This window comes from Columba livia, chromosome 3, assembly GCF_036013475.1.
Source record: "Columba livia isolate bColLiv1 breed racing homer chromosome 3, bColLiv1.pat.W.v2, whole genome shotgun sequence".
NCBI classification, from domain to species: Eukaryota; Metazoa; Chordata; class Aves; order Columbiformes; family Columbidae; genus Columba; species Columba livia.
This window is the reverse complement of record NC_088604.1, coordinates 33,496,250-33,522,979: the sequence shown is the minus strand read 5'-3', so window position 1 is coordinate 33,522,979 and position 26,730 is coordinate 33,496,250. Positions and strand designations below refer to the sequence as shown.

The 26,730-nt window shown below is 39.6% G+C and overlaps 1 protein-coding gene across 8 annotated transcripts in view; it reads left to right on the top strand.

Annotated features, from left to right (window-relative positions):
* Window positions 1-26,730, top strand: part of FILIP1 (filamin A interacting protein 1) — a 109,547-nt gene that overhangs the window by 18,401 nt on the left and 64,416 nt on the right. For 7 of the 8 annotated variants that reach the window (XM_005506740.4, XM_005506737.4, XM_005506741.4 and 4 more), the window contains exons 2-3: window positions 10,744-10,884; window positions 25,932-26,210. In XM_005506740.4, coding sequence (XP_005506797.2) covers window positions 25,938-26,210 — 273 coding nt within the window. In that variant the 5' untranslated portion in view covers window positions 10,744-10,884; window positions 25,932-25,937. The remainder of the gene's footprint in view (window positions 1-10,743; window positions 10,885-25,931; window positions 26,211-26,730) is intronic. The other variant, XM_065056329.1, reaches the window with a different exon arrangement.

Genomic DNA, 26,730 nt, shown 5'->3' with positions numbered 1-26,730 from the left:
AGCAAAGTAAAAAATGCCAGCAAAAAAACTTATTTTAAACATATGTGATTTGGGAGGACTGTCTTTTATTGAACGGCAGTTCAATGAGTAGTATACAAAGCTCCTACAGGCAATTCTATCCCCTGTCAGACAATTGTAAGAACTTCTTGATGTATTAAATGGTAAACTCTAAACAGCCAACAAACCAACCAGAAACTCAAATAACCACTTTGAATCCTTGGCTCCAGCAGAACAGAGCACACAACTTTTACTTGGTGGGAACATCAGACCGTGCAGGGCTTTCTACACCATTACATGCAGAAGTAGAGCATTGGGTATTGCAGCAACTCATAAGGATTTGATACCAGCAGAATCCCTCGGCCCTCCTCTCCTGTGAAAGGACAGCAGCAGTGCCTTAGAGTCTCCAGGGTTTCTTCCTCCTGTTAGTGAAGCAGAACTGCAGAGGCAACTCTGTCCCAAAGTGATAGCATGAAATAAAAAAGACCACCCTCTTCTTGCAGAAGTTTCCAATGCTCCATGTACAATGCATGTTTTGTTAAAATGAATAGAAATGAATATATCACAATTTTACAGCAAACCAAAAGGACTTTCATCTGCCAACATCCCTGTTCAAATCGTTCTCCAAGAGCTGATGAAATCATCTGACATAAAGCAGAGCAGATGCTGCATTCTTTACAGAGCTTTGAGTGATGCATTTTTTACCAACTCATCCATGAGAAAGGGATTCTTGAACAAAATAGCTAAGTAAAAAAGAGATAATTTAAAAAATATGCTCATGAGGAATTTCAGCTGTGAACTGTGAACACTGCTAATGATTTCAGATATTGGACCATTCTCCAATTAAGAAGCAATTAAATATACTTTTAAATTGTAGCTCTGAAAACATGATTTATGTTTCCAGTACTTTTATCTTAAATAGTTTTCCTGGGTTAACAAAAATTTGGATGGAGATCGTTTAAAAACTGGCAACTCCAATATTAATTCACTGAAAAGTTCTGAGGAACTACTGTTACATCACAAAACAAATCTCTCAATATATGTAAGATTCAAATCCTGGCTGTTCAAGATATTCACTTTTAATTTTAGGTGCTTGAAGCATTATTGAAAGCTTTAAAATGTTACTGAAAAGAGTGCTGTGACATCTGAGCCATGGCATGCATTTGTGTGCCCAGTGACAAACCAGCATGCTCTGCATTTCTTTCTGTCCATGGGAAGAGCTGATTTTGGATTTAATTTAAGGGTGAGGCAAGTGCTTTTGAGATAACATTTTGCAGTTATCCCTGCTGCTCTGTTCTTATTTGCAGGCCTATTAAATACTGTTTTGCAAGAACAGCTTTCTCATTTTAAACTCCTCAGTAATGACAACAAATTTTTGTGGTTTAAGACTAACATAAGCCAGTTCCAGAGCACCTGCCAGGAGATATTAGGATTTTTGTGTACTTCAGCTGAGTGTACAATTAGCTTGTGTTGTTGCAGGGTATGTATTACAGTTTTTCTTCTAAAAATAGAAGTCTTTTGTATTCAGACAATAAAGGAAACTAACATTCACATTCAAAACAGTTCAATAGAAGCATCCTTGGTGAGATAATAATACATTTTTCATGTCAGAACTATGGTGTGCTAATGAAGCCTGCTTTCAAGGGTTCCAGCCAAGCCATAGTAATTTAAGATAGCTGAGCATCAAGTCCTTCACTTTTAGCCCGATGTCCTGTCATAAGCAATCAGATGAAAAGAAAGAAGTTTACTAAATTAGTAGTAAGCCACCAACTAATTTTCCCAAGGTGAGGTTTGAGCCTTGTACTCTCTCTGTGCCAAACCCCTCAATTCAGTGAACTGCAGGGAACTCCACAGCGTAATTTGTGGCAGCTGGGGACTGTGTTTGTGCTCTGCCCTGGGAAAGCAAACAAACCAACCAACACACAAACCAGTGGCCAAAAGCAGATAGCCAAGAAGAGCAAGTGCAGGGCAAGGATTTGAAACTTCCCCCGAGGAGTCGCCCTGCCTCTAGCTATTTTCCATTTAAGAGATTGCCTGAAACTGATGTAGTTTATCTGGTTAGCAACCATAAGTATTTTGTCCAAGGATTTATACTGTCTCCCTCCAAGCCATGTTAACTTTTGCATCCATAGACAAGGCATTCTGCAGATCAGTGTGTGAAGAACCACCCGGTTCTATTTTTTGGTTGAGACTGCTTCAAAGCCCATGTAAGTAAAAAATAACCAGCCGAAGAAGGCAGGTGCCATGACATGACATGAGCATGGACTAGTTTTTTACTTGAACTCTTATGGATTTGAAAGATGTCAGTCACTCACCTTCCTGGCTTCCTCCCAGACACAGCCAGGACTGGAGGCTGTCAGCTTCGGAGCCCTGTGGAGCCCAGCTCCCCGAGCTGCAGACAAGCAAGGAAGGATGAAGACAAATGCCCTCTGGCTGCCACAGTGCACAGAAATGATCTGATACCTCTGGGAGATTCTTTAGAACAGGTTTGCCTGTCACAGCTGATGAATAAAAAGCCTGCACATGAAATTCTTGCACAGGGATCTAGATCTAGAATTAGTACCATAAACTTTCTGACCATCCCTGGACTGTTTCCCCTGGTATTTCAGAGGAGCATGGAAGCCAGTGGTCCTTAAGGAGGCTCTACTATACTTATACCAGTCACAGTGGAGACATAAAACCTACAGTGCTGGAGATTCTGTAGTGAAGCCATCTCTTGTATCTGATAAGCAAACCTGAATGAAATAATGTGGCCCATTAGGATTCTCTCAGACACTTTTCAGGATCCTGATGCTTCTTCATTGACTCACTTGTGAAATAAGTTCATTACTTTTTCCCTGTCAGTATTCAGCAGCTCTGTGTGGGAGCTGCGTGCAGGATACCAGAGTGCTTTTGTTATGTGAATAAGCATCTGTTAGGAATCCCACCACAACCACTAATTTATTCCATGTAAACATCGGAGAATTCATGAGAAAATACAGGCTCCCGCTTATGACCAACCTGGTCTACTGTCACATAAACACATTTAAGTGTAGCATTTTGATCAGCTCTAGCTGAGTATAGCAGCCATGCTTGATTTATTTTGTGTAAATCAATGCACTGAGTGGCAAGCACTTTCACTGAACTTGGAGATTACTTAATTTATGGATTGGTGAAATCAGTCTATTTACACAGTAAAGTACATCTTGAGTATCAAGGGGGAAATAAAAAAAGCCAGAAAATGCCTAACCACCTCATTTTTTTCTACACGCCTTTAAGAACTATCTGTGAATTTTCAACTGAAGATTGGCATAATTTAACATGTTGCTATTTTAAAACTGCATTGCTTTATTTACTATTAAAAAGGTGGAATAGGGATCGGACATCATGCTTTAAGTTAGTGGGTGATCCAGTGATTTGTTACCTTTAATGTGGAAGGAACAAGTTAAGAATTAACAATCTGATGGCAAATAAGTCTTGACAAATGAAAAGATTACACTCTGAAAAACATTTTGAACTTCTGATGTGTGAATTCAGAATCTAGTGTCAGAAAATGTAAATTCAGCACGTAACTTTTCTCTTGAATATGGATCATGTTTTCTCTTAAAAATAGTTGTGATATTTCCCCCCACATAGGAAAAAATATTTCAGAACACCCACCTTCTGAAAACTCCTTGGTCTCCGTTTATTCATGACCAGTTTGCTTCTGAAAGAGTTCGGAGCACATGGATGGTTTCTGTTCAAATCTAGGCTGGTTTTGCTTGAAACAAAATTAGCAATTTAACGAGAAAACAAGACTGTTTTGATGTATATACATCATGTGGGCTGCTGAGGTGAATCAGGAGCTTGAAAAATGCATTTTTCTTTTTGTCGAATACTTAAAAATATACAATGGGAATAGAAACAGAGGCTATGATGTAAATCACTAGCATTGTCAGAGTCTAAAGTGAAACTGATTGCTCAGTTGAGAGAAAACAATACAAAGGAGGCATGAAGGAAGAATGTTGGATAAGAAGAGGCTGGAGAAGATGGGTGGGCACTCCTTCATAATGCATGAATAAATGTGCATATGGTAAAAGGAGAAAGCAACAAAATTAAAATGAAAAAATACATGCAAGCCATGCAGACAAACAGATATGCAAATGGGTACTTGATTTTTCACCATTTGTGATTAAAGCCAGAAGCTTAGAATGCTTTCAAAAAAATTTTTCTATAAGGTAGGAAATAACATTAGACGCCAGTATGGTTCCAAGCCATCCATTAACTGATAACAATGGAGAGAGATTGTTCATTCTGTGGATCCTTTCTTCCTGAGCATCTAAAGCTGAATATGAAGAAGTGAAATTAGCATTGTTCACAAGAAACTGTTGAGAGATTTTTAACTGCATTGGCTAAGAAAGTGAACTGCTAATGACAAAACCAGCAAAACCAATATTATGTTTATGAAACCCCTTTGAGTGGGAGCAGAGTGAATCAGATTAAGATTCTATTAATTGTCATAAAAATAATCTTATAGTAATATTTTGGCCATTGTCACAGTAAAATTTGCCTTCACTCTGCTAGTGCTCTTTATATTACTATAACATACTTGTATTCCTACCAAAATTTCAAATAGGAGCTATAGGAAAGTGGAAATATATGTGGTTCCATCATTGCCATATTTTGTCCCATGGTGGGGGAGGCGGGGAGTGGTTCTCTGTGTGTCTGTGTATGTGTGTGCATTTAGAAATAAATACTTTTTTGTAGATGATTGATTTTAATTTAAACATTTTACTTTGGTGCTTTGGTGAAAGTAGATTTTCTTCAAAACTTTTTTTTTTTAACCCAAGAAGTTTTCTGCCTTGTAGAAGTTCATGGATTTTTACTTCAAGCTCAGCAGATAGGCAGATAAGCAATCCTTTACACATGAAAAAAATGGAGTTCTATAAAGTATCTCCAAAACCAGACAGCTTTGGTTTTAACAAAATGTCTTTCCTCTCACGTGTACAACCCATGCTATGACCAAAGTAAATGAGAAACAATCATAATTCTGTTCCTTTGGCTATATCTTTTGGACACCCTCCAACACAAAATGCATTAGCACAAAAATGTACTTGTCCTTAATTAATTTATAGCTTAGAGCAGAATACCAGAAATAACAGTTGAACTTCAGCTGCAAAGGTTTTAAAGTCATGGATAAAATATTGCATAAAATTAGTATTAAACATTAAACAGTGCTAGAGGACAAGTAGAACTAATTATCAATAATCTTAGGAATTTCAGTGATGGACAACTGAATGTAAAAGATGTTTATTTTTTAAAACATTTGGGTTCTATTGAATTTATTGTCATTGTGGGAGAGAAAATTATTTAAGATATGCCACTACCCTGAACAAATACACATACTAGGCTGAACTATACGGTTGGGGTTTTTTATTTGTTTTGTTTTGTTTTTAAACAGCTTGAAGTATATGAAGTATGCTGACATATCTTGTTCTGAAGCATGTGTAGTTGAAGGTTACAGAGTCTGTGTGATAGAATACAGGAACTCATGACTGGAAAGGATCAAATGGATCATCAAATCTATTGTCCTAATATTTCAGGAATCCGATGTTATAATCCCCTTCATAAACTTATCAAGTTCCACTGTGACCGCAGTTAGGATTTTTGCTGCTGCTACTCCAACAGGAAAATTGTTCCCAAATCTCATTGCTCCAAATGAGAACCTGTTTCTGGTTTCTAGCACAGATTAAATTCTGGCCAATCTGTGCTGATGGGTTCCCTTGCCAACATTGTAATTTAGTTTAAATGGCTCTCCCATCTCCCTGATGTTTGCCTTCGTGGTATATTTATAGGCAGCAACAGGATCCCTTAACAGCCTTCATTTTGCTAAGCTAAAGAAGCCAAGCTCTTCATTCTGTCTTCTCATATGATAGGTTCTCTATTCCCCGGATCGCCCTAGAAGCCCATCTTTGTACCTGAACAAGTCTGAGGTAATGTGCCACAAATGACAAAGTATGACAGTCCTGTATAATAGCATAATAAAAGAAACCATAGCAAACAGAGTAATAATTTCAGGCTTGCAAAGGTGTGCTGTGCCAAATGTTTAGGAGGTTGAGTAAAGGTTTTGTAATCTTCTAGGGGGATCTTTAGCAGAAATAATAGGGCTTTTTTCTAAGTTGTTGATTGAAATTGCACTATGAAAGGTTTAGGGCTTTAATCAAAACTGGGAAATTAATGAAAATTATTATTTGCTTGAGACTTTCAGCCAGCATAGTGTGCAGTTGATTAGATTTGTGACAGTGATCTCTGAAGAAATGACTCTGTCATTTTGAAAGTTTGTTTGACAAAAGTGACTGAGAAAATTCCTATGAACACTGTATAGTATTTTGTGAATCTTTCCTGGACAAGCCACAGCTACATTCACACATTGTTGTTAAAAAATTTCAATGGCAGAGTTCAGGGGGTTGGTCCCCTGGAGTTAGTGACCTCTGCAGAGCACTCCTACCAGTGTGAGCCGCTGGAAAGCAAAAGAGAATGTGGGAGAACTGATCCAACCACCTCCCAGGACCACAGAGGAAAGGGTATTTGGTCAAATCCAGTATCCCCTGGTCTCTTGTGCCATAGCTTCTTGGAAAACTCTAGGAAACTCCTGACTCCCACCCGTTAGGACTGTGACAGCAATCTTTTCTTTTTCTCTTTTACTTACAATCCTTACTGAGTCAATATTGTAATCAGGTTTCAAGGGCAGCTTCATACAGAAACATTTTCCCAGTCTTGCTGAGCCTGCTATCCCAGTGCTTGGGGCCATGATCACTGGAGTGTAGGATGCTTCTCTTAGTGTGGAGGACAGACATTGTTGGGTTTGGGAGTGGTATTTGGTTTTTTATATTCCTTTTCTCAGGAATAAACACACTGATTTCTTTTTTTAGCTTTTCTCTGTCCTGTAACATAAGCAAAAAAAATAGCTTTTGTGGTACGCTGCTGGAAAAGCGAAGCACAAATTTAAGCTGATACGTGCACATACAAAGATCAATTTAAATTAAAAGCTTTTAAAATACAAGCAATTTCTTAAGCAAGAGCAAAGGGGAATCCCAGCCTTGACTACAAGCAAGTAAATACACAATAGAAGGAAATACATGTCAGGGCACTGCATGGGTGGCTGCTTCTGGGGGCTGGGAGCAGGGGAATCCCCATGGGGACCAGTGGGCTAGGGACAGCCCCAGCCCTGGTCACCAGGCACATCCCTAGGGATGGGATGAGGATGGGTCAAGGCTGGGATGGGCCATAGGCCCACAAGTGGGTGCAGCTTGGTGGGACCTGTGGCCAGGAAGGGCAGGACTGTGGGGATCTGGAAACCAGCCCTGCTGTGGTGACAATGGGCAAGGGCTAATCGCTGACATGGGGTCCTGCGTCCTCAGGGCCCTGACAATAATGGAACTGTAATTCTAATGAACATTTATGATGATGGTAGTCATCATCAAGTAGTTGATTTGATAGTGGAAGCTGTAGCATGCTGCCTGCCCCTATGGTGGTCTATGGGCCATGGAAAGTAGGTGCCCCTTCATACATCCCAAAGCCTTCTCCAGGGATGCTGGTGGGGCATAGGGTGCTTGCCAAAATCAGCTTCAGTTTGAGTCCTATTCTGACTAGATGTGCATAGCCCAGCAACCACAGGACCCCACCAGACTGTTCATCCAGAAGGACTTTCCTTTTGTGGTACCATCTCCAGACTGACAGCTGGGGCTTGGAGCTCCAAGGGATTGAAAAGCAACTTTGAAAGCTCTTTGCTTTTCCTGGGCATTGCTTTGAGTGTTCTGGGAATTGTGGATTGTGGATCAATGGGAAGATGGAGACTTTAATCAAAGCTGTCATTAGGGTATCTTAGCCAACCTGCCAAAGAAAACTTCAGCTTTCCTTCTCCTAAGTTTAGCTCCATGATCTGTGATGCATTGGGGAAAAAAAAGGGGATATATCTGTGACTGAAGAAAGCCAAGAGGCTTTCTCCAAAACAAATCTACAGAGAATCAATAGCTTTGTATTACTGCACTGAGAGTAAGAAACAAAAATGATTCTATTTAGTGCATGCGATTAAAACTCTCAACAGTTGGCATTGGAAAAAACAGCCCAAGAGACATCCTGCTGTGCAAAGGGCTGTGATGTTGTTGTAGCCCTGTTAGGTTAAGGATGCTATTGAGGCAAAGTCTGCAAGCAAAGCTAATTCTTTCGTTAGCCAAATGGGTGGTTAGGAGCATTTTTGATGTGCCTGTGTGATGGCTGTGAGTGAAATAACAGCTTTATTCAAATAAGTGGCAAAATCCCATGGGCTTTTTGGTACAAACACAATGCTGTATAATGGAGAATATTTTAATTAAATACAGTGATATTCATCCTGGCTGTTTCTTTAGCTCACCATATTTATCGTGGCATCACTTTGTCAAAATGAAGAATAAGACATGCATATGCATAAATATTATTTGAAGATATTTTAAAGTTTAATGAAGAAAATGGTTTTCCAGAATAGTGTAAAACAGCTACCTTGTCCTGCTGCTTGGTAAAACATGAAAGGATCTAAACTACTCCAGACCTAATTCTGTTCCAGGATATGTCCTCTTGGGAAGATTTAGGTGTAGTTACTACACTTGTAAGATTACTTTAAAACAATATATACTTTTTTAAACCATATTTCCTGTGAACAGGGTATCTGCAAATCATGAACCACACCACTTTTGTTTTGCATTCAGTACATCAGATTTTAATCTCATTTATACTGATTAAAATTCAGAGCAACTTCCTTAAACTCAGAAGTCAAGGCAAATGTGGTTAGAGTTTGACCCATGAAGCCTTAGTCCACTCTTTTTATAATCTTCATCATTAATATGAGCTGATTGACAGAATACTATTATTTGTTTCTTGTATGTTGTGAATCACACTGAAAAAGAAGCTTTTCATTGCAAAAATATGGCTCATTTTCTTTTAATAGGTCTAGATAGCTGCACATTAACTTTTAAAGACAATAGTTTTGATCCTTCCTCTGTTCAAATTAATGAGGAAACTGTCACTGACTTTTTTGAAGGACAAACTTTTTGTAAGACAAAGAATTAACTTCTGTAAATCCCATGTGCCTCATACAAATTATCTCTACTTTGCTTCTTGTAAACTGTCATGCCAGATGTGATTCAGAGCTTGTGGGTATAGCAGGGTGGTAACTTGAATTCTTGCACTTGTAGGAAATGCTTTCTACTATTAATAAATAAATAAATAGATGGATAATTGCTCAATTTTCTCCTAGAACTAGCAGTTCAAGACCCAAGTTTCCTAAACAAATTTTCAAAATAATCAACGTATTTATCAATAAAATATTTTTTCCCATAAAGCAAAATTTTACTTAATGCGTTTGCGGGAATTTAACTGTGATTACAGCTTGGTTAGGTTTTCATTATTGTATCTGTCCTTGTGTTGTTCATAATCCAATAAACCTTGTTCTTTCAATTCAGAGCAAGGACCAAAAGAAATCTTCAAATGCAAAGCTGGTATTTACTATTTTGCAAGAATTCATATACAGTTTGTTACAGTAGTTCTGCTTTATTCCTTAGATGGTCACGTCCCTAGTATGACTACATTGTTATTAGGAGAACTATTTAAATGATTTCAATGTCAGTCTGTAGAGTTGAGCAAAATTGTTGCTGTTTTCTTTAAAAAGATCACAGCTTTCCAGAACACCATGTTCTCCTTGCCCAAATGTTCTGCCAAAGAAAGGCCACCATGATCTGACAGCCCTCAGAAGCTCTCTAGTACCACAGTCCTGCCGCTGAGCCTGCCTGGACACATCACTGCTCGGATCCACTGGCTCTGATCTTTCCATGCCAGCTGTCTCTGAAGTGGGTTTGACCTACCAAACTTTGCTTATACCATGACCATGGTACACAGTTGAGAAAGTCGGCGCAGAATTCAGGGACTCCACAAGGTGGATTCAAATTCTGTTTGATTTTGGAAACTAGTCAAATGCATGAATGAGATTTTATCAACTCTGCTCCCCACACGCCCTGCAACATCCCCAGCTTTCCAGTAGCAATGCTCCCAGTTCCCTCCACGTCTGCTATACCTTAATGGTATTTGTAGTTGTCACCATGTGCCCAGTCTTGTTTCATTTGCTTTGCGGGTCTGCAGTTCTTGCTGTGCTGCAAATTGCCCAGCCAAGGGAACCATGCATTCTCACTGAGCATCTAGAAGTCTGCAGGCTGCGTGCAGTGTGACTGAGGAGTGGAACAAGCTGGACATTTTACTTCTCTGTTGTCATTTCATCATTTTTTCACTGCATTGCATTGGACACATTCTGCAGAACTAGTCTACTCAATGAGGAATCCAGCACATTAACTGCCAGCTTTTTCCTTCCGTCGTTACAGCTGCTTTTGTTTGCATTGAGGGGGTTACTTGGTGTTGATGCTAAATTAAAGCAGAAAGCTGTGACTTGTGGTACCAGCTCGTAGGAGGCAGCAGGTGCATGAGGTTTTACTACCTGGGTCAATATACTGCATCATACCTGAAAACATGATGTCTGGTGTATTCTGGATACTTCAGGTCACTGTGATCTGTCATGGCTTCGGAGATACATGGATAAAGTCAATGAGAATCTCTAAATTAAATAATATAAGTATTTTCAAGCCAGTTTAACTCTAGAAGTCTGTGTTTTCTGCCTGGCCTGCTGGCTGGCAGGCAGAAAAAGTAGAACCTGCTGCTTCTCGCTTTGTTCTTGTGTGCCTCCCCTGAGCCTTATCTTTTCTCTAGGGAGCAGCAGGGACCCCAGTCAGCCTGAGGTGGGAGCAGCAGGGCGATGGCAGAGGGACACCTCCATCCTCGACTCCCTCCTCCCCCCTCCGGACCTAGATTCTAGTGAAGCCCCTGCTCTGGAAGCATTCCTCGACACAGGTATTACTCCACACCACGGGCTCTCCAGCTGACATGCAGGAACTCCCAGGTGGAGCCATGCTCCTAAATGTATAGCATTCAGGAGGTGCTGTTGCAATGGCATGGGTGGAAAGGAACACTTGAGCTTCCTGCTGATGTCAGCTGCAGGAGGTGACCAAAATGACTTAGGTCATCTCTGGTCTTCCAAAGGCTCATCTGAATTGCAAAGTCATCAAAGCCCTTAGGGACTGTTGAGGATTACCAAGGATATCCTGAATGTATATTATTTTCCCTGATTTTTTTAGCATTACGAGTTAATAATAAACATCCTGAGTTAACGAGTTAGTGTAAGAAGGAACTCTTCAGCAGGCACTACTGACTTTTATGACCATACTGGGTGTCTCACAATATTTGTCTGTGATTTTGTCTGTCTTTTAAAACCCCATTGCTAGTAACACATTGTTTATACAGTAATCTTTATTTCCAGTTTAAAAATGCTTCACAGTGCTGAAACATACTTTGAAATTGTGAACCCAACTCAAAAACTGGAAGGCAGTCACTAATTGATTTTATAAAAATTTCAGAACTTTAAGCCCAATATCATATAATATTTTAAATGTCTGCCTCATGTGGAAAGCTCAGGATTGTTTATATTCATTATGGCCCCAGAAGATCTATCTCAACAGTCAGAAAACAACGCTGTTTGTAGTCAAGGATTGCAAACACAATCTTCCTGGAACTGAAAGTTGTACATTGTGCAATTTTTATGGCTTGTATAGCTTTTCTATTTTCAGTTGGTTGAAACCTGCAATACATCATATAATCTTCTTTAAATTGTCAGTCATAATGCTAATTTCCATTAACTTAGCATAAATAAGTTGTTTTCTTTCTTAAATTTGTATAGTTACTATTTTGCTTATCAGTGTTACAAAATGAAAACTTTATTTTCCTCTAATAGAAATTGATGTGAGTACAAACTACTAATGGTGTGTTTCTAGTTATGGTGTTTTTAAACCAAATTAAAACAAAACAAAACAAAGCCAAAAACAAATAGTATTTTATTTTGTATTTTAAAATATTCATGTGTTATGAAGTCCAACAACTGTTTCATTATTTCAACAAAGCATTTATTTAATTCTCCACCTTTATAGGCATTTGGAAATGTTTCTCTGAGGTTTGGGAAAGCCTAATAAAATTGTGCTTTTCAGCTTTTTTTGAAGATTGATACAATGGAAAGAACAATTATGTTTTTTTTTTCCTCTCTAGAAATGCATCTTCAAGAAATAAGAGATCAGTCAGTGACAAATATTTGTACAGAACTCTCCAGCCTTGTTCTTGCTTGCTTAAATAGGGATAATGTCATGTATTTGGCAACCTGCAGAAGTCATTTGCACAACAGCACTTCACGGCTTGGCTGAGCAGAGGGCAGGGGAGCAAGGCCTGCTGCTGGCACACCAGCTCCTGGTGTCTGTGCCATAATGCTAAATGCTGTGTTCTGACAATATTTTTATTTTCTAGGCTTTCCTATTCCTCCAATTATAATCCCTTGTCTTTGAGATATATGCTTATTTCAGCAAGCCCAAGTTTTGTGGAATACTTGGAGTTTGCTGCTTTCCACGGGATATGGCCAGATGATTTCTAGTGCCTGGAAGGCTGGTGCTAGAGCTGAGCCCGGCCACCACGCTGGCGTGTGCTGCCAAGCATTTTTCCATGCAGACTTTTAGTTTTTCTTTATGCCAAAAAGTAATAACATTTGTATCAGTAAGTACAATTATAAACAGGATTTTTTTACAAGCATGACAGCTACCTTAGGTCAAGCATGTGGCAAACTCCCAGCTGTACAGAGATTTTCTAAATATGGCCATTTCGTACAAGGTCAGTTTTGCAGTCATAGAATCAACTGGCAAAATGCTGACTGATTTTTCAAATCATTATTTATTTATGCTGTTTGTTTGACATACACTCAATGATGTTGTATAGCATGAATTCAAAAGGTACAGTAGGACACCACATTTTAAATTAACTTTGTTTAAATAAGTTACAGAACTTAAGATGGAGGCAAATACTTTTTTGGGGGTTTGACTGAGTTGAATAATTTATCTAGGACCGTGATATACAAATCTTAGAGCACAGTGTTATTAAAAGGAAATCCAAAAGTGTAACTGCATAGAAATGAGTACAAATTGTCATTTAATTTATTTTCCTATATGATAAATATTTTAATAATAAACAATTGTATGTATTCTTCAAATTACATTTACTTTAGCAGAGTCTTTCAGGCTTAAAGATGTAAAATATTCTTAATAATTCTGTAAGGAAATATTTATTCAACGCGAGGAGTATGTCCTGACTTTTCTGAAAGCCTTGTGAAGTGTTCTCAATATCTATAGAGTGGAGGCTCAGCTGGTTAGTCTGAGCTTGCTTTTTCTGGACAGCTGTGCTTACCAGTCAGCTCCTGGGTGCTCTGGAGAGCTGCCCTTTAACTTTCAGCTGGGCAGGTCCGAAAATAATTCTTTCACCTCTGAAATTCCTGCAGCATGCGTAGGAATAAGATAAGGAAAACTTTGGGAATACTTTGTTACATCTTGTTTCTTAAGATAACTAAATATAGCACCTTAATATGACAAGAGATCAATTTGCATCCTCACAGGAAGAAAACTGGTTAATCTTCCCTTCCCCAACCCACAGGTGAGAAGCTAAAATGCAATACTACGATTTTGAGCAATTCAGACACAGTAGGAAAGATTAGGATTTTGACCATAACCAGTGTTTACACCAAGGAAAGCAGCTGCCAGGGCAGCGTGGGGTCCAACTCACTCCCTGTGGAGACATTTGTTGTAGCTGCCAACAGCGACCATGACAGGTCCTTGCTGAGGCCATGGGCCCACCTCACGTGCATAGGAGAAGCAGCCCCAAATAATTTCTCGGTCACCTAGACTTCCTTGAAGGCAAATGAAAAATACTTAAGGAAACAAAAAAGCAATGCTGAGACATTATATAACTACTGGGTCAGACAGTTTTTCACTGAATAAAACTATACAGTAATTTCTCTATTTATATGCTGCTTTCTTACCTGTTTTCTTGCCTCATTTACCAATTGTATACCACCTGTAGATGCCTCTCTGTTGGTTTTTTTTTTGGATGTTGACATACCTTTTTGGGATTGTTATGAAACGTCAAATCAGTCTTTTGAATTTGTATTGAGAGACCCAGTGATGCCTTAATATTTAGAGGTACCCACCAATTCCCTTCAGCAACACTGAACCCCACATTCCTTTTCTGTCATCCACCTCTTCATAGGAAATAGGAACATGAATTTTTTTTTAGATTTACCTTATTTATTAAATATGAATCTCTAGTGTCACTTGCTATAACTAGAAGAAAGCTAACATAGATCTGTTCTTTATTTCTGCTTCTTAAATTACTGGCTTTGGGCAATAATTGCCAAATTCTCTTTGCTTTTCCTCCCAAGAAAGGGAGTTCAGCACAAGGACTTGTGGCTGGAAAGTCAAATGAGCTCATTTCCCAGTTAGGTAGCTCAGTAGGGTTAAGCTTTTGAGTCTTTTCAGTACTGTTTACAAATACTGGGTTGACTGCTGCTCTCAGCCAGACATGTCCATGTGGCAGCTGTTTGTGTGCTTGTGTCTTGTAGAAAATCCATCCTAGCAGCACAAGCTACTTGAGTTTGCGACTTCATCAACACAGACTTGGCAGGGTTGGTTATAGCAGGGACTGTGAGGGGTGGGCACAGTCCCACAGCCTCTGTCGTGTCCTAATGGTTGCCACCAAGTGTGACACTGTCAGGTGCTGACAACCAGGTGCCAAATACTTGCTATTGCCTCCGCACCCAACAGCAAAATCAGCCTTTGTGATCATGCATTTATGGATCCAGCGCCAGTTCAGTGAGCTTACTGATGTGCCCAAATTACCACCAAAACATCTTCAGAGAGATGAGTAGTGGCTCAGAGGGGCAAAACTGAGACCTCCCAGCACTTCCCATAGGGGCAGGATGCAGTGGTGGCCTTCAGCCATGTCCTCTCGCAGGGGAGGCTGGACAAACACCGCCCGTCCTCTGCCCAGCACCTCTTTCCACAGAAAGAAAATAAGGAGATGCCTTCTCTGATAGACAGGAGCCATGACAGGCTTCAGCAGTGGTCATTGGAGCTGCATGACTGAAGACAAGGACAGGCCTGAAGTCTTAACATAGCCTCAGGGAGCTCAGGCTCCATTTCAAAGACACTGCAAATTACAGATGAAACCTAAACTTCTAGCTCACTCACACAAGTAACATACTTAAAGCTGAACAGTGTGAATTCGTGCCAGTGCAGATGATTTTATCTTCATGTAGACTTGTAAAACACCCACTCCATTTGTAGAAACTCTTTTTAACATGTTTCCATACCTCTGAACTGAAATTACTTTCTAAGAAAGGCAGCTAAGAAGTTTTTACTCAGTCAGGTAAAGTAGGGTGTTTGGCTAGTTGCAGCAAGGCAGACACAATTCACTTAGATTTTCTGCCTGCTGAAATCTAATTTTAAGAAGTCACAGACAGTAAAGCAACTTGAATCTGGCAGCAGGTAATTTTAGTTATGTTAATGTGAGACCAAGCCCATGCAGAGATATTTTTTTTCTTCTTCTTTCCATTTTCTTCCCCTTCTCAAAGTAGCCATGCAGTGCTTTGAGCTTAGCCTGACTTTTTGCTCTCAACCAAAAAGGCACATGAAGATTTGAGCAGATTAATATTGACAGACTGTTCAAAAAGAGATTGAAACCAGCTCAACCTGTAGATGCAGGATAACTATTTAGCTTCATTTGTTTCAAGAGAAGAAATTGTCTAGGGATTTGGAAACCGAGACATTAGAAGAGGCACGCAAATATAGTTTCTGTAAAAGAAAGCTATTAGAGGCCCAGGTGATGTATCTGCAGGTTTTTGTGTTGCTCCCTGTCAGCATGAGACATTGGTATTATTTAAATCAGTTAGGCTGACATTTACTTCATTGCTTTTTTTTTTGCCACAAGTTCTGAAGTCAGTGGAAAGCTTACAGGATAACTGGGAAATAATGACGGTTGTTGGGCTGGCACTGCCAGGAATGAAGTAAGACTCTCCTTTCCTTTCACCTCTTCACAAATAGTAATGACAAGTGAAGGCTGGGGCTTTGAGCAATGCAAGGGCCACTCTGGAGCCTCATGGTGCTTGTCCTCTTATCAGTGACATGAAGCAGAAGAGCTCAAATTTTGTACCACCAAGCCCAGCAAAAGGCAGGAGAAGTCTGGTGTGAATTGGGGATGTTGTGCAACCTCTCTCTGGTTCGGTTGCCCTGTCTCTTCCTAACTCCTCTGCTGAACTGCTCTGTCTCCAGACCATCCTTTGGTAGTGACTTAAAAATACACCTCTAGAATAAGCAATATACTTCTGCTTGCCTTGATCTATCTTACTTGAAAAAATCTGGATTCTTTTCTGTTTTCCCACCACCCTCTGCTTATGTTCTCTCTGCAAACTGTGTATTTATGGTGAGTTGCACTTTTCCTTTACACAGCTGATTAGTTTTCCATTTCCTTTATTTGTAAAGGAGCAGGCTGTGGAAAGGAAAAGCTGTAAATTAAACAGTGCTAGGGCATGAGCACAGACGCTGCAAGGTGAATGTCTGTACTTGTATTAAACCGTTGGAGTGGTCCTTGGCACACTTTTGGCCAGGCCACTTAACACCCTCCTGAACCATCAGAGAGCATGTTTCAGGAGTCAGCATGGGGTAGGAGCAATTCCCAGTGGGCAGTGTGGATGCAGCCAGCATGTTATGGATGCTAAGAGGGCTTAAGAGCCTGAAGGATTTTCCAGGACAGCTGGCCTCACAGCCAGAGAGCAGTCCTGGACATGGTTAATCTCCAGTGTGCATGTAGCCAGAGAATTTATTTTATTTTTTTTCTCTTCCCAATGGGAAAAATGTTATTGTAAACCCACTAAAATGGATGGTGAGATTCAAGGGCAGGTTTAGTGTTGGAGACAATTTTTAACTGTTTTGAAATCAGTTAAACTTCACAGAGGAGGTAACATTTGGGTGGTGGAAGGCAGCCCAGTCTAAGGGAGGGGGTTAAATTCACCTCTCAAAAACCAAACAGACATTCATGTGCAAGCTGGTACTCTGTGTCTATCAACAACTGAAACTTCCTACAAAGGAGTCACTGAGAGAGATTTGGAACTTGCTCCCTGCTTTGGTTGACAGCTGAAATTTGAGATGCTGCAGATGTTTTTTTTATTCTGTTGTCTTTTTGAGACAATATTTGTGGAAGACACAGGTCCTCTGTAGAATATTTTTTCCCTTTGCTGTAAAATATGTAAGAGTATCTACATTTTTTGTTATTTTTATAAAATGAAAGAAGGATTAATTAGTCAAATGTAAAATGTAGCTATGGCTGTTTAGTGGTTTTAGCAAAATCAGAGCTGTGTAAATCATGGCTACCAAAAAGAATACAGGATTTGTGATTCATGTCTAGTCAGCAACAGACAGCAAAACACTTCCCTCAACCCAAAGCCTGAAGTTTGCTTTTTGGACATTTAGCTTTTTGTCTTGTCTCACACTTGTTAAAATGAAGTTAATTCTGAAATAAAAATTAATTTTCAAGTGAAAAGTTGAAATAGACTTTGTAGAAGGCTAATACGAATTAGTTTCCTCATTTCCTAACTGCATTCCCTATTTGCCCTGTGGTTCATTCGCAGGTTAAAGTACGGTTGCAAAGATGACAGAATGACTTTACTTTCCATGCCAGTTCCCTCAGTGATATATCACTTTTAGGTTTGTTTGGGTTTTTTTTGTTATTGTAAGGATCGGGACAAGGGACTCAGAGGAAAAAGCTGTGATGATTATCAGCCTGCTCCTCTCTATTGCTGTTGTCAGCATTTTCCTGCCATCTCGGAAGAAGAAAATGCATTATTACAGGAGCAATGGTCTTTAGAAGCTACTTACAAGAGATACTGTGTGGTTCGTAAGTCCACGGTATATTTGGTCTTGCAGGTTATCAGCTTGGTTCTGTGCTGTCAACAAAAAAAATGACTAATGCTTACCTAACACTAAAGATTACCCATCTGCAGGAGTCAAAAATCTTTGGTAGGCCAGTTAATCTGCATCACCTCTCTCATCATTTTCCAGGCACGTTCTGGCTGTCAGGTGATAAATGTTTGGTGGGTTTGGACTGAAACTAATGGTGACATTGCTAGCTTCATCTTCATGTGAAGCTCACGGTTTGATTTCCAATTGAAATGGCATAACTCAAAAGGGCAGAAAGCTGTAAAACCCTATGTGCAGAGTCATGATAGGGCACAGTGCTCATTCAGCCCTGAAGGGGTGGTTGTGTCCTGAGACAGGGTCCGGACTCGATGATCTCTGAGGTCTTTTCCAACCCAGTCAATTCTGTGATTCTGTGTGATTCTGTGTGATTCTGTGAACTGGGTGCAAGGTACACAGCCCCAAGGAGCAGGGGAATTTCTTTCATCCAAGGATCCATGCTTTTCCTTCAAATCCAGAGTAGTCCTGGACACAAAACACTCCGGTGGGCTGGAAACAGTCTGGGAAGAGGGAGGAGTAGGAATCAAGTTACTCCCATGAGTCCCAGCTCAGCTGAAACGTGCTGGAAAGGCTTCACCACAGGTAGTTAACAGGGTTGCCACCTACCTTGCTCCTGGTCGGTCCCTTCCAGCCACATAGTCACTCCAGCGAATAAATGTCTAAACCCTCATCAGACCTAGTGGCATGTTTGTTTAGTGGTGTCAGCTACTTGAGCTGTCTCTTCTCTATGGCTCCTGTTTGTGCTTTCTGGCAGCTGAGAGCCACAGTAATCAAAACACGGGTAGAGTGATATATAAAAGTTTATTTTTTTGACTGAATGATGATCTAATAGCTTATCATTCCTCACGGCTCATGCATCCAAGATGTTTTTCCAGATGAAGCCTGGGAAACATGAATCTTTGTGAAACAAGTCTATGTTACTCCTTAGTTGGTCAGCATGCATTACTCAAGGAAAAGTATTCCAGCTGAAACCACAAGTTTTCCTGAAAATGACAAAATTAATGGAATTATACCAGCATAAACTCTGTTCTTTGTAAATCTGTGCCATAATTTAGCCAGTGAAGAGTTTATCTTGGAATTAAGAAAATGATGTTAGAATGGTATAAATCTGCCTTTGTGATGACTGGGTTTCCTCTTTTAGTTTTGTGAAATCCTTTTCTGGTTTCATGTGGATAATACTTATTCAGAATGGCAACTGGATAGGGAATTTTCAGAGATCTTTTTCTTTTCTTCTTGAAAAGACATTTATAGTTATTCCGCTCTTTTCTCTTTTTCAAGCAAAGGAAGTATTGTTGTTATAACCCTTCGTGAATGTAAACCATGTGCTACTACGCTCCACTGTTATAAGAATCATTTTTAGAAGCTATAAACCAAATCTTTGATAAAGCAAAAAGGCTTTGCTGATTTTCATGCTGTACCTCAACAAGTGTGTCTCCTATAACTTTGCTGCTTTTCTACACTATTTGCAAGCAGCATAAAAAGATAAATTCTGTTCACCAAAATAGATTAGGGAATAATGAGTAGCAATGACTCGATAGAACTAAATAATCTGTGTCCTGAATCTAAAACAGTAACTGAATTTTTGTCAGATATTCAAAACAGGAGCAAATTATCCTTCTTTCTCATAATTGAAAAGATTCAGGTTTCTTCCACCAAAGAGACCCCATGTATGGTATGACAAAATGAGGCAGACACCGTGACATCCATCTGCCATCTCTCAGCTGCCATCTCCTTCCTGCATGGGCTCCTCTGAGCAATGCCAGGGCCTCTCCCCCTCACCCGAGCACAGGCAGCAGGTCAGAAGGACCTTTTCTTGTTTGCTCTTGCAGATAAGTCATGATGCATATGAGGGCAAGAGATTAGGGGAGGGTTAGAGGACACAATGAATTAGTGCCCTAGGCATGAATGTTTAAAAATTCGGGAAACTCCAGAACTGACAAAGGTAGATATTTGTTCTGTTCTTCATTGCATTAGTCATTTGGATTAGCACCCTCCTCTGACCAGCATGATTGAAACAAACACTGGAGTCATCTGCAAAAAGCGAAACAAGAATGAGATCTGCGTTCCCTTGGCATGGTGTTGTTCAGCTATTGCACAGTCTGGAGTCTGATACATGTCTGCTTCATGCAGCATCCAAGTCCAACTGGGCAGTATTGCTCAGCACGTGCCCCTGCACAGTGCAGCCATCAGTTCCTACCTGGTCCTATGACAATCCCTTGGTAGTGTGATTCCTTTTTATTTCTTCAAGTCAGACAAAACAACAATAACAAACATTTGCAGAGTCCAGGAAAAAAGCCTGGAATAACTAATTATAAGGAATAACTAATAATAAAACTAATAATTTTAATCAGTCTCTGAGTTGGTGTGAACACTTGCATCTCTACCTGTTTGTCCTGTGAAAGCCACACCACTGAGGAAATACAGCTTTAGTTCTGGCTATCTGGATCCCTGGGGCTAAAGCCATCCATGTAATTTGAGGTTGTCCTTGCTGAGGACTCCTAAGACAACAAGGTCAGTTTGGTGTCCCTATCAATCCTGACATCTGAGAAGGTGTCATATTTTTGTTTGTTTGTTTGGTTGGTTGTTTTGTTGGTATCTACTACTTACAGATACACACTGATACTGTTTTAAAAGTTTTACAGCTCTCCTCCTTATTTATGAGGTGTTACAGATCTGATAGATGTTTTACATGATGTGGTCTTCATTTTGAGTAAATTTTAACTTCTTTTTCACTCCTGGTGTTGTACATTAATTGATAATCACTGGACAGAGATTCAGCTTGCCTAGCGCCTGAGTTCTCAGCAATTTCCCCTGTGTACCAGGCCCTTCTGCACAATGTTTTGCTCCGCTCAAAATGCCTGTGCAGGAGAGCCTCTGAAAGATACAGTTCTCCATCACACAGCTGAGAAAAAATTTCAGTTTTGACTCACTAATAACCCAACTGCACCAACCCTACAAGACATCATTAGCCTGTCAGAAACCCAGCACTTTCATGTGATATCTCAGTCAGTTAGATCTGCAGTTGAACTCCAGACTACCAATTTATAGCCAAAGGCAACAACCATATCATGGGTATAAATCAACTTGTGTGTGTGTGTGTGTATTATAACTTTTGTTTTGTTTTGTTTTTTTAAAAAAAGGGAAAGCACTATGGAGCCAAAAGCAGAATATCCAACTAGCAAGAGAGACTACATGTTAAGTTCAAAGAACCCTTTTGAGTTATCTGATTCTAATAGCACTAGTAATGGAGACTAATCTAACCTGTCATTTCAAGAGCTATAGGGAGAACAAATTGCCATCAATGGGAGAGGGTTTGGAACAGCATGCAGCCTGTCCTCTCCTGACATCCTACTCAGCAAATTCCTCACAAATTTCCTCCTGATGTCAGTAAAACTAACATAAAGGTTATTTCATAAAATCTTGTGTGGATTGCTAACTTTGGAAAACCTAAGGACTTGTGCCCAGAACAACAATACAAACTCAAGTAAATAATCATAGCATTTGTCCTTTGTGCTTAAAGCTTAACAAATGAGTGAAACAGAGGAGAGGCTGAAGAGTTACCCTGCCAAGTACCAATGCTGTGAGCACATATTGAAATGACTAGCCAATAAATGTTGAAATCAAGGTGACTGATCATACAAAGACTTCTTGTTTGACTGGAGACTGTTAGGAAAGGTTTCCAGTTTAATACACAGTATGATGAGGGGTGGAAAAAAAAAACACAGTAGAGTTAAATATTAAATGCTAAACTCATAATAAATCATACCAGCTATTCTTCAGGGAACACAATCCCTTCAGCAGATCAGGAATGCTGTAAGATATAGAGACATGATAAGTGCAGAAAGCAGGAGGATATTTGTTACCAGTGTTAGACTGGCAGTGTCCCCAGAATCAATTCTGGAACCCTGATGAAACAACAAATAGGCAAAGTTTTGGGATTTTGTTATTTGCATACTGAAATAATGTCATGCAACTGGTCAGAAACATTTTTTCTTTATCATGATGCCATCCAAAATACAGACAGATGTCCAAAATGATAACACTAACCACTCTTTTTCAGCACACGGTATTTCAGCCAAGATCACTGGTATGTTCTGGCTACTTCACGCTGCTCTAATTAAAACTCAGTCATCCTTACAGCTGCTTTGTGTTCCTAGAGCACTGCACAACAGCTGGATCGTGCCATTCATTTTGGCCCTTAAACTCCTTGAAAATTACTGTGTGAATATCAAAACTTTGGCCCTTTCTGTCACCATTCAAGCTTGAGCTCACCTGCATCTCTGGCTTCAGCACACAACACCTTTGTGTTTGGATAACATGCTGGAAAATTATCAACATCTGAAGACAGAGTAGGTGTCAGTGTTACCCTGATTTTGGCAGGCCTTTACACAAAGGAAACCTGTTAGGGCCAGTGTCCCCAAGAGTGACAGACTGTCATACTTACTGTAAGACTTGTTTCAAAATAAATCGTTAAATTTTTTAAAGGTCAAGTTCTAGAAATTTTTAAAAAGCCCAAGTTTGTCTTCTTCTAGTGACAATCATATGCTAATTACCTAGTTGATATAAAACTCCAGATCAATTGGTTAAACCGCTCTGCTGCTGTATTAGTGAATTAAAAAAAAAAAAAAAGCATCTGTCCTTTGTGGACCTATATTTATTTACACCAAATAAAAGCATACTTTAAATATGCATTGATTTTTTCTCTGTTAGCATGGTTACAAACCTATAGTTTTCACACGCCTTCATGAATTGTCATCTCAGCTCCCACAGGGACAGATGGATCAATGTCTTGAGTTATGATGTGACAGGGTGACACACCACAGTTTGTGAAGTCTGACATATCCAGCTAAGTGCATCTGGTTGATTATGCAATGCTTGAGGTGGATGATGTGTCTCAACTAGTCATGAGTTAAGTGTAAAATTAATTGTGCAGCTTCAGGTCTAACAGTTGAGTCATCTTACTAAGGAGAAACCACTAATGCAGCATGTTACTAAGCAGAATACACTGTAATGTAATAATCTGTTTTCCTCTGGAAAACATATGTAAAACAGACTTGCAATATTTATTCTTAAAACATGTAGGATGTTCTAGAGCCATGAAACCATTCACTGTGAGCCATGAAAAACAGGTTTGGTTTAGAGACGAAAGTGGCTGGAGGCTGTGACCCACAGGGACTCAGAAGGAAACACTCGGAAAATAGAGACAGATTGGATCCCAAGTGCTCTCTCCTGAGAGGAAGCATGGTTGGAAAGTTTAAAACCCATTAAAGTTAAACAAATTAGAAAGCCCTATCTGAGAGGAAACATAGTACAGTGTTTATTTTTCCATTACAAACCTGAGACCTAAAAGATTTCCTGAGGTGCTCAGGTATTGTTCATGCTTATAATGGAGATCTGTTTTTAGAAAGCGTAATTCATGTGTTTAATCAAAATCGTTTGATGAAAAACATACTGCATAAGCATTCAGGAAGTTAAAAGCCATTGTATACCTGTGTCACATATTGTTTGGATGTGAGCAGACCTACAACGCAAGGAATCTCACCGTGAAACTCTCTCACTCAAAAACATTGGGTCTAATTCTCTCCCCATTTATGCTGCTGGATGAATTCCATTGAATTAATGGAGTTAAGACATGAGTAACCAATGGTAGTAAAAAGACAGTCTTCCTGCTGAGTGTGAAACTACCAGAATGCAAGGCCAATGTGAGCAAGAGATTTATGACACTGGCCTGAGTCAAGCAAGTAGCAAGCTGTAGCAAACCCAGCGTAACATTACCCAAGCAGATTAGTCCATGTATTTTAGGTTTTGCCCCATCACTAGTGAACTGCTGCTCTGTGATCCTTATCAGAAAAGTGTGTGATGTTAATGATGTTGAGAAGCATCTGTTTGACAAGTGAACAAGACGCAAACTAAATCCAGAGATGAATTTAAGCGAGAGCAAAGATTTGGAAGCAGTGAAATATTATTCATTAGATCTATTGATATAAAAACTGGGCAAGTTTCAGACATACAGACCCTTCTTCAGCATTCTTCAATCCGTTTTTTCAAATTGTAGTTGACTTAATGCAGGATATTTCTCTGTGCAGATCTTGCTTTCTAGTATTCTTAGTTTATCTTGGATAAATTGGGTTTAATGAAAAAATTAAGGTACCAGAGTATATGACATTATACAGAAGTAAATTGGAGTAAGGCAACATAAACTCCTGATGGTGTTCCTTGTCTGTTATATAAGCAGTTTCAAGTAAGATGAAGATTATCTAATTTTTAGGAGCCTGGCTTACTTTCTAGATCCGAATTTGGCCCTGTACCAAGACTAAATTCACCATTACCTTTGTATTGCATATGACAAATATCTTGATTACAAAAAACAATCAAGATGTTCTACAGTTAAACACTAAAAATAATTACAAAGACCTACTTCAACCTAACACAGGAAGGTGACAGGATAGCAAGGTGACAGGATTGCAATATGGGCTCATGTATGTACATATCTGAGTATCCTATGCACATCTATTTATTAATGGTAAGTAATGAAATGCACACTGATGAACCCATCTTGTCTTCTGTGTCATTACTAGCCAGTACCGTAGGACTAGAACTTACGTAGTAACTGGGACTTTAAGGGATAGCAAAGGTCAAGGGGGAAGAAAGGAGAGAAATGTTGATAAGAAAAGACAACAGGCAGGCATATTAAGCTAATTTTAGCTGAATGTGTCTTGTGGATGACAACTTGAAAAGGGCTGATGGGTAAGAAAGAGAACAGTGAAAAGATCTGAAGATAATTGCAAGTGTTTAAATTTTATATCACTGAACGGCATCAGAGGGGATCAGAGTGAACTGTTGTTTGGTGAGGATGATGGAGAGAAAGGATGATTTTCACAGCTATACTTTGTGTGACACCAAGGCTATGTTACTTGTAAACTGAGCAGTCCCAAGGCCCTCATTCTGTCCCTGGGGTCAAACAGCAGAATCCAGCCATGCTTGTATTACTAAACTCTTCCAGAGCAGGGTGGCTCATCTGGACCTAGCCTGGATTGATTGCTGAACTGTGCCCAGGAACTGTTTGGGAGAGTTGTAGTTTGCCTTGGATCAAAAGTGTGCCAAGGAGTCTGCTAAAGTTTAGCAACAGAGCAAGTCAAGTGCCAGAGCTCAGGAACTGTCACTGTCAGCTGTCACTGTTTAATTTCCTAGGACAGACATAATCTAAGAGTGCTATGAGGGTGCTTAAGAGACCACAGATGTGGGCATACGATAACCACGACCTGACATTTTTGAGAAGACCTGAATCTTCTGGAAGGACTTGCCCATTCACCTCTTAGTGGTTTCATGTTCTCTGTGCTCTTTTTCCAACTTCTTTTCACTTTTCCTTTATTGCACTTACTGTCTAATAATCCCATGCAGTATTGGAGTTAACCACTCGATTTTACCTGCATTCCCCATTTGTCTTTGTTACCTGGGATAAAACCATTGCTTCAGTCAAGGAAACTGTACAGTCACATTTGTTTACCATGCATTGTCACTCCGCTCTCATAGAGAATTTATATTCAAGGAGTATGTTTTTCTAAAATTTAACTGCATTCCTGTCTCTCAAGTAAACCTCCTGTTAAAATAAGATCTACTCGACAACCTGATTTGTATTGTAGTGATGAATTGTGAATGATCAAAATGTTGACTGAAGGAAAAGGAACATTGGAAAATGTTCTTTATCATTTTTCCACATCACTTTTAAGTTCTGTGCATTTAAACTCATATCAGCATCTTGGCATCCTGAGAAAGATGGTTAGCCTTACTTCAGGACTTTGTTAAGTTTGTAATTAATTCTCTGGATTAACTTTCTGCCACACACGGAGTTGCTGAAGTGGTTGAGCTTTCTACCGCTGTCTCTTGAGCATGACAGTATTTTTCAATTTTCAAAAGACTGTTGTTCTTCCAAAGGCAGTATTTCCACTGCGGCTTTTTGTAAGTAATTTCATTTATAAATGCATCGTTATGTTTGTTTCTTTCTAGGTAGGGATGAGATCCCGAAACCAAGGTGGAGAAAGCTCGTCTAACGGGCACTTCTCCAGTTCCAAGCCTGTCATCAGCCATGCAGAGAATGAAAAACTTCAGGAGGATGCCAAGAAAAAGAACAAACCTCATCGGAAGGAAGATGAGGTCATGGTTTCAGCAACTGTCAAACGGCACTCAAAATCACCTGGACCTACTGAAAGAAAGAACAAGAAGTCCCTAGAGTTTTCTAAAGAGGACTTGATAAAACTCCTCAGCATAATGGAAGGAGAACTGCAGGTAAACTAATCGTATTTTTTACTATATTTTCTATGTATCTATTTATTTTTAGGATGTCCAAGATGTACAGGGCTCAACTGACAGTGACATGCAAATTTAAGGCAAAAGACGGTAAGGAGAGAACAGTGGTAGTTGGTGGTTAACAAGACAGTCATAGTTACAGTCATAGTTTTAAGTGCTGCTTTATTTGCCATCTCTATCTGCAGCTACCAAAGCAAAAGAAATTATAAACACCTGTCAGAACTGGTGAAGAAAGAGGGATCTGAAAGTCTTGAACACTTTAAAAGAGCCAGAAAACAACCACAGGGGAGTCAGTTGGGAAAAAGACAAGCACATATAGTGAGTGTACTTATAATCTTCAATGCAAATATTCAAAAGACAAATCTGCAAGTCAGTAATAGTGAAAAAAGGACATACGATGGTCCCTGGACCTTCTGCATATTCAGATGTTGCTCAGTACTCAACCTGTCCCACCTGGCCTCCAGCACTCTGAACATTCCCCGCCTTGCAAGGGCCCAAT